This window comes from Lycium barbarum, chromosome 8 (genome assembly GCF_019175385.1).
Source record: "Lycium barbarum isolate Lr01 chromosome 8, ASM1917538v2, whole genome shotgun sequence".
Lineage (NCBI taxonomy): Eukaryota > Viridiplantae > Streptophyta > Magnoliopsida > Solanales > Solanaceae > Lycium > Lycium barbarum.
In genome coordinates, this window is record NC_083344.1 from 19,155,199 (window position 1) to 19,163,552 (window position 8,354).

The following is an 8,354-nucleotide window of genomic DNA, read 5'->3' on the forward strand; positions in this document are numbered from 1 at the left end:
CTTAGTAATATTTAATTTAAAATCAAGTTGCTTTTACTTTGTATACTTTTGATTATTCTATTATGTCGGTAGTCTTGTAACCTCTGTTAAAAAATTTCATTATCTCATCAACTTATAATCTTTCAAGTTATTTGGCATTTGTAGTAAGGTTAACAATAAATACGCTTCCAATGCAAAGCCAAGTTCTTTTTCCCCCCAAATTTCTTCTATTGTTTTATAACAGATAACAATTTAAAAGATAAATAATCAAACTACAGATATGTTAAAACTTGGATATCAAAATAGTGGATAAAGTTTAAACTCAAAATCTAAAAACATCATCCGGAACATTAAAAGCATAAAACATGTCGTATATGATTAGCAATTAAGTAAACTATTTTGAGACCTAAAGACATCGTATCAATTTGAGAAAAAGTTTTGTAATCCCTGATCCCATTCTTACAACTAATATGTTAAATTTTAATGTCAAACAAAAACTTAGTGATTAAAAGTAGTCTATGTAATGTTTAACTTCTTGTTGAAGTTGCAAAGAGAGGCAGTAAGAACATTAAATCATATACAACCACAATAGATGGACTCAAACTAATATTCATCAATCAAATATTTACGTGAATACTGTATAAGACTGCACTTTATATTAACATAAGTCCTATAAATACATGAAACATGCCTTGAGATACATTCTTATCACTAAATCATACAATTAATCAACACTCATTCTCATCTTAATTTTTAACTTAGCCATGATAGTTCAGTATGGCTGATGCTAACATTGAGTATAGATATTTTTTTACACCATCCTCTCTTTCATCACCATTGATATAATGCCAAACAAACAATATATTTACGTAGATCAACTACATTTGTAGTTGTAAATTATATTAATGGTGATGAAAGAGAGGATGGTGTAAAAAAATATCTATACTCAATGTTAGCATCAGCCATACTGAATTATCATGGCAAAGTTACAAATTAAGATGAGAATGAGTGTTAATTAATTGTATGATTTAGTTATAAGAATGTATCTCAAGGCATGTTTCATGTATTTATAGGATTTATGTTTATATAAAGTGCAGTCTTATACTGTATTTACATAAAAATTTGGTCGATGAATATTAGTTTGAGTCCATCTATTGTGGTTGTATATGATTTAATATTCTTACTACCCTCTCTTTGCAACTTCAACAAGAAGTTAAACATTACATAGACTACTTTCAATCACTAAGTTTTTGTTTATATGCCAAGTCGATTTCAGTTCGGGATGTGTAAAGTTTATACTTGCGTGGATGGAGTTGCAAAGTGAGAGTAGTGAGTATATTAAATAATGTCTTAGTCCTAATTATAATATATTGAGGCACAAATAAAATATCGACAAGAATCTTTACTTAAATAAGTAAAATTAGATCATGACGTCCTCTCCTTCATCATCAATGCTAAACCCAAAATAGTAGTCCGAACCTGGTGCAGGTTTATTTGATACCTAAATATAATAATTCTAAAGAGAATTAAACTAAGAAGAAGAAGTACATTACATCAAAACACCATCTCCATCATTTGTCAACTACCCTTATAAGTGTTTAAATATTAGTTCTAACAACTGCAAGATACTATATTCGATTCCCTTCTAATTAATAAAATAATTCTTTGCACCATCTATAAATCCCCCGTAGACCTCTCACCATCAACTCATCTTACTGAATGAGTAAAAGAGAGGGAACAATATTACAAAGAAGAAAAAAAAAATGGAGAGTGTTAATATCGCATCAATAATGCCAATGGAAAATAATGTTAATGATATCGGGCTCATTAATTTCTTGGACGAGGCTAATTTTGAGCAATTCATTGATCTCATTAGGGGTGAAAATGCTGACCCTATTGTAAAGTTTTGCCCAACTTATGATTGTGAACACATTACAAGTTGTTTTGAGGCCTCATCGATGGATTTCTATGATTGGAATGCTACAAGCATGCCTGATCCTATTTCACTGTATACTTCCCTTCCTGGAGAAGTTAAGTTCCACCAAGATGAGGACGGGGATGAGGATGAGGAAGAGGAAGGGGAAGACAATGATTGTGGTGAATCTTCGGCCACAACAACTACCACGGCCACAAGGGTGACACCGGGAACGCCAACGAAGAAATGCACGAGGATTGACCGGTCGAGAACTTTGATTTCCGAGCGGAAAAGGAGAGGAAGAATGAAGGAGAAGCTTTATGCTTTGCGATCATTGGTTCCTAATATCACAAAGGTATGTTCCTTTTTATTAATCAATCCCAAAAATAATGATATCTTTTTATATTTAGTAACAATTTAACTTTAAACTTAAAATTTTACCCTTAATGAGATGATTTATAGCCACAGAAATTCATATAACTTATTATAGACCACAAGTTTTCAAATGTCTTTCTCCTTTTATCAAATCTGCGCTTAGTCAAATTATTTCACATGAATTGGGACGGGGAGTAACTTAATTGGAACTCTGTAGGGTTAAAAAACTTAACTATATGCACTAATTACAATATGAAAAATTGATAATGTAAAACAAAAATATACATTGTAATTGGTGCATGAATCTTTTTCCATGATGAGGCTTGTGACACTTTGTTGTTGGGTTAAACGCTAGTTCTGACTGAAATGTTTTTTTATGGGCAGATGGATAAAGCCTCTATAATTGGAGATGCAATACTATACGTACAAGGGTTGCAAACGAAAGCCAAGAAACTAAAAGTAGAAATAGCAGATTTTGAGACATCACTCAACGGAAGGAACAATAATCAAGGTGGACAATTTCAAAATGCCAAGAAAATGAATTTCACGAGCTATTATCCAGCAATCAAGAAAATAACAAAGGTTCGTTTTAATTTTACTAAAACCAAATACTTCCTAACTCTTTAAAAAAAAAAAAAAAGAAGGTATAATTAACATGACAACCTGTTGCAGATGGATGTTTCTCAAGTAGAAGAAAAAGGATTTTACGTGAGATTAGTTTGCAAAAAAGGGCGACAAATTGCAGCTTCTCTTTTCAAAGCTCTTGAGTCTCTCACTGGATTCAATGTTCAAAATTCCAACTTGGCTACTTCTACCGATGATTATATTTTGACGTTCACTCTTAATGTAAGTTTTAATATAGTTAATCCCCTACAAACTTATTAACCCTCCATCTCAATTCATGTTGCACCTTTTGGATTTCTAAAATCCATCTTTTAAATAATTTAAATTATTAATTATTATGACTTATACTGTTCTTTACGTAGTTTTCAAGTATGTAAATTTTATTTGAAAAACATTTAAATATTTCATGTCAAATTTACTGTCAAAACTAAAAAGTTTAACTCTCGAAATTCGAAAGTGTCATATAAATTCGGACAAAGAGAGTATTAGTTAAATAACAATTCCTTTTCACATATCTCGGTTATTGGAAATATATATATGTATGGTAATCTTTGTGTCTTTTTGTTGTGTGAATGGATAAACAGGTTAGAGAATGTGAGGTGGACATAAACTTTGGCAATTTGAAGCTATGGATAGCTAGTGCTTTTCTTAATCAAGGTTTTGACTTCGAGACATCTCCATTGACCTAATGTCACGTTATTGTAACTTTTCCAAGAATGAGAAATGTCATTAAGCATCGATGGTCGTTTGTAACTTTTGATTAATTAAATGGGATATGACTAACCTAATCGTTTCTAACTTTATCTCTATTAGTATCTCTATTATCTGGATTCTTGGAACTTCCATGAGTCTTTGCATATTGCAACCTGAATTATATATTCATTAGTTCAACTTTTAGGCAACAGTGTAATATTGGACGTCAATGATCAAGACGTACATATTGAAGCATTGCAGTGAGATTTTTTTCATGAATAAGATTAACAAATAGGATAAAGTTTATGTTTCGCCTTCAATAGTAAAATATGCCACGATAGAGAGGTGGATCCATGAGATAGCCATTAAGGGGGTTCGATTTATTTGATTACTATATATATCCCACCAGTTTATGCACTGATCTATGAGTCAAACAGATTAAAGTTTATTGCCTTTATTCTAAGCAAGCTTACATCACAAATTTTATATTATGTTTTTTTTTTTACCAACTCACACTAATACAGAAAAAGATGATTCTTAATGGTAATCGATATCTATATCTACGACAGATCAAAATACCCGACATTAAACACTTCATATGGGGAAATTTGTGTTTGAAATGTTGAAAATTAAAAACCACCATAAATTTTACATTATAGATGACCGATTTAACAATAATACACGCACCAACGACAATCACTCTAGCCTGTCATGGTTAAAAGATGCGAACATGATAACCTCTTTAAAAACAAAATCAATGTTCCTCAAAAAGAGCATATTTTTGTATTTTTGTCACGATCCAATTCCCCATTTAAGCCGTGATGGCACCCAATTGCGTCAAATCAGACGAACCAAGACATTCAATATTCACTTCAATAGATGCATCAAAACCCATTAGAAACACAAGTAAATAACATAAATAACACCAAAATCTGATAAATAGTGCAGCGAATTAATCATAATATATCACAAGAACCGGTGATGCTAGTCATGAACAACAAGAAATGAAAAATACAAATGTATTTCGGAAATACAATGTCCAACTGGAAGAAAGCTACAAATAAAGGGAATGGACAAGACTGTAGCCACTACAGGACAAGGCAAGCAGTTCAGCATTAAATCTCAGATTTCGATTTTAATCTCACTCATAGACACCACTGGTACTAGGATTCATACCTGCACACACAGTGTAGAAGCTTAGTATGATTATATCAACACATACTTAACCTGTACCAACTATCACCCCCAACAGAGTAGTGGCGAATTTTACATAGTGTTCATTTCCTTCAAATTGTACAAGATATCAAGAGAGAAAGACACATACACATTTCATAGATTAAATATATAGCATCATTAAGCTATTAATACAGATAAAACATCAAGGATATGCATGCTCAACTCAAATAACTAATCACAAAGCAATTATCAATCAAGAAGTACAACAAAGATTCAATCTTTATCAATTTCTGGCATTCCATCTTGTGCCCAACCTACAATATCACCCCACTGTCTCACTAGAACAACTCTATCACATAATCATAAAAAATACGATGCAGTATAGCCAACTTAAATCAAAATAGCTCACAACAATACCAGCGTGAACACCACAAAGGAGGTACCAAGTTGGTGACTCATGAGGGACATATCATATCTACACGCTCACAACATGATAATATCAAAGATCCCATCGACTCAATAGTCCTCAAATCACATATCACAACTGGACTCTCAAATATTCCATATCTTTGTATCAACCCGCGCTCATGAGGTCCATCACCGTGTCAAATCGGATACACACGGTATTCGCATATCCATATCTCAGTTTCACAATAATATCGTATCAATAATAAGAAGCATAAACCAAATAACATAATGCATATCATACATAAGTCAAAATATGAACTTTCACATATGTAGAGATAGATGATGTTTTTCTAGCATGCAAAAAGAATATATAAATCATCAAGAAGGCATGATTAATATGCTCAAATCATCACAAATAGATATAGAAAGTAAAACTTATACTAGAATTGCACATAAGCCCATCTAACTATTCGGGATGCTCGTCACTCTATATATGTGTGTGTAATAACCCATACTTTCGGGGTAAGATTCAGAGGCGGATCCAGGATTTGAAGTTTCCGGGTGCCATGCGTCATTCAATCAATTTGGGCTTCGGGTCGGATTATTCGTCTTTTCGAACTTTGATTCGGGTTATTCGTCTTTTCCGATGAAACATTTATTTATAGCAATATACAGAAGAGAAAAGCATAAAACTTTCAATAATATTACTAATATCAAAAATATCCATCATTCATTTACAATTGTCCTCGACGAGGTTTCATCTTCTGAAAATGATCAATGATGACATCATTACTTACATTTGTGAATACATCACGCTCTATGTAACAAACTGAAGTAAAGCACCACAAATTTAAGCAGCCAACAAAAAACACACAAAGCAATATGCCAACTTCTTTACAAAAATGTACATACCCACAAGCAAAATTACACTTTTATACATAACTCTACAAAAAGCACAAGCAAGATTACAACTTTTCTATAAAACAGTACACACCCACAAGAAATTACAACTTTTATACATAAATGTACAAAACCCACAATCAAGATTACAACTTTTATACGTAAATGTACAAAACCCACAAGCAAAATGACAACTTTTATACATAAATGTACAAAACTCACAAGCAAGATTGCAATTTTAACACAAAAAAGCATTTTTGTAAGAAAAAAAACTCAAAAGATATCAAGAAAGAAAGACGAAAAGATCCTTACAATGGGTCAATGGAGGAAGCAGCCGAATGGGATTTTGACTTTGGAGCAATGAAGAGGGTTTGTTTAGTTGATGAGAATTGAGAAGAGTTTGTTTCTTTGATGAGAATTGAGAAGAGAGAGAGGGTTTGTGTTTTTTTTTTAATGAGAAGGAAGAGGGAAAATTCTATTTTTAACTTTAAGAAATAAACAAGTCAAAGATTAATAAATTAAATTAAGTCAACAAAGATTGCTACTGCTCATTGTTATATGTTGAGCAGCACTGCAGCAAGGGTTAAAAAAATAAAAACATTTATGCAGTCGCTGGGGCTCAATCCCGCAACCAGAGAGCAGGAATCAAAGCCTCTATCCACTGGCACCAGCAGGTTACTTTGTAGTGGGGGTGCCACTTTAAATATTTGTACATAGCTTCTGTATATATACATATATATACACAGGGTTTCGGGTGAGGCTTGCGGGTGGCGTGGCACCCTCCCGACCCTTAATAGATCCGCCCCTGGTAAGATTAGAAGTGCTCATCATGCTAAGTAGGTTTTGTCATGAACTATTTTTATTCATATCCTAGTCATACTTCAAGGTTGGAAGTAAAGCGTATTGTGATTAAGAAGTCGACAAGGGTTCATCGAAAGTTAAGATTCGAAGTCCATTAAAATATGGGTCAGTTTCCTTAGAGCTTTAATTCGGTATACTTAGAGTGGAAGGGGGATCCACCTATCAAATTAAAGGTTTATGAGCTAGTTTCTAATGCCGCAAACCTTACATTTATACGACATCGGAGTAAGAAGATGTGCGCGATTTACAACAGGAATGCGCAGCTGCCGAAAGGCAGAATTTGGATACTGCACCAACTAGTTTTACATATGTGCTTTACCTATGTGTGTCACCTATGTGTTTCACCTATATGGTTCACCTATGTGTTTAACCTATGTGCTTCACCTACTAGCTTGTGAAAGGTGGAGGCCATATAAACTATATTGAATAGTTTCTTATCATTTTCACTCTCTCTCCTCAAAGATCAGCCCAAGGCCGACCCTATCTGTGACACACCAACCTAGGTGAGATGGATAAGCACTTAATTCCTTACGTACGTGAGCGATCCATTCCGTAAAACTAGTAAACTTACAACATTTGTAATACCTGCAATCAAAAAATCCCAATATATATATATATATATATATCAACACATGGGCCTACAAGGCCTCAACCATCACAAACATCTGTCTAGCATACGGTAATTGACCAAGGGTACACATACATCTACAAAAGCCTCTAAGAACATCTGATAAACATAACATAGTCAAGACAGGGCCCTGACCTGCTCATAAAACCGTGTACATCACAAAATCCAATAACCTTTAAACTCGGCTACACTCCGGATGAAATGGAGTCTCGCCAATCAACTACTGGAACTTAGAGTATCTACTCCAAGAGTCTGCCAAACTGACTATCGGAACCTGCAACATGTAATGCAGCGTCGCCGGCAAAAGGGACGTCAGTTCAAAATAATATACCACGTATACAAGGAAACAAAATAATCATAAAAGAGTACTGTAATCAAATGAAAGAAATGCTAATGTGATGACAGGATAAAACATGTGTCAGGATCACCTGGAAATCGAAGATCACATCATGTAACAAGTCTGTAACGTCATATATCCTAGTCTTACCAATCAGGACGCGTAGTATTTCTCTGTAGCTTTGCCTCCCTAGACTTTCTGTAACAACATCTCACATCTCATAAAAAGTCTAACCTATCATACCCAAGTACGTGAACATATAAACTGTAATGCTAACTACTCCTATGCATGTTCTAGCTACATGACTTGTAAGTCTGTACTTTCCCGGCTAGCGCACCCGTATTATCATTTCTTATCCGACCATTAATCCGATACTTCCAGACTTGCGTATCCGTCATCTACTGGGCTATCATGCTTGTATCTGCCAGGCTAGCACTTTTGTACTTGCTAAGTCTCCA

General features: G+C 33.9%; 1 protein-coding gene across 1 annotated transcript; it reads left to right on the plus strand.

Annotated features, from left to right (window-relative positions):
- The first annotated feature begins 1,775 nt into the window (after positions 1-1,775).
- Positions 1,776-3,723, plus strand: LOC132605026 (transcription factor FER-LIKE IRON DEFICIENCY-INDUCED TRANSCRIPTION FACTOR-like). Its single transcript, XM_060318346.1, has 4 exons — positions 1,776-2,249; positions 2,654-2,851; positions 2,942-3,115; positions 3,478-3,723. Exons 1-4 carry the CDS (start codon positions 1,776-1,778, stop codon positions 3,580-3,582), a joined length of 951 nt encoding a protein of 316 aa, XP_060174329.1. The 3' UTR covers positions 3,583-3,723.
- The last annotated feature ends 4,631 nt before the right edge of the window (positions 3,724-8,354 follow it).

Coding starts and splice junctions, on each gene's coding strand:
- LOC132605026 (XM_060318346.1), top strand. CDS start 1,776: ATGGAAAATAATGTTAATGATATCGGGCTCATTAATTTCTTGGACGAG. Junction 2,852..2,941: donor CAATCAAGAAAATAACAAAG/GTTCGTTTTAAT, acceptor AACCTGTTGCAG/ATGGATGTTTCTCAAGTAGA. Junction 3,116..3,477: donor TTTTGACGTTCACTCTTAAT/GTAAGTTTTAAT, acceptor ATGGATAAACAG/GTTAGAGAATGTGAGGTGGA.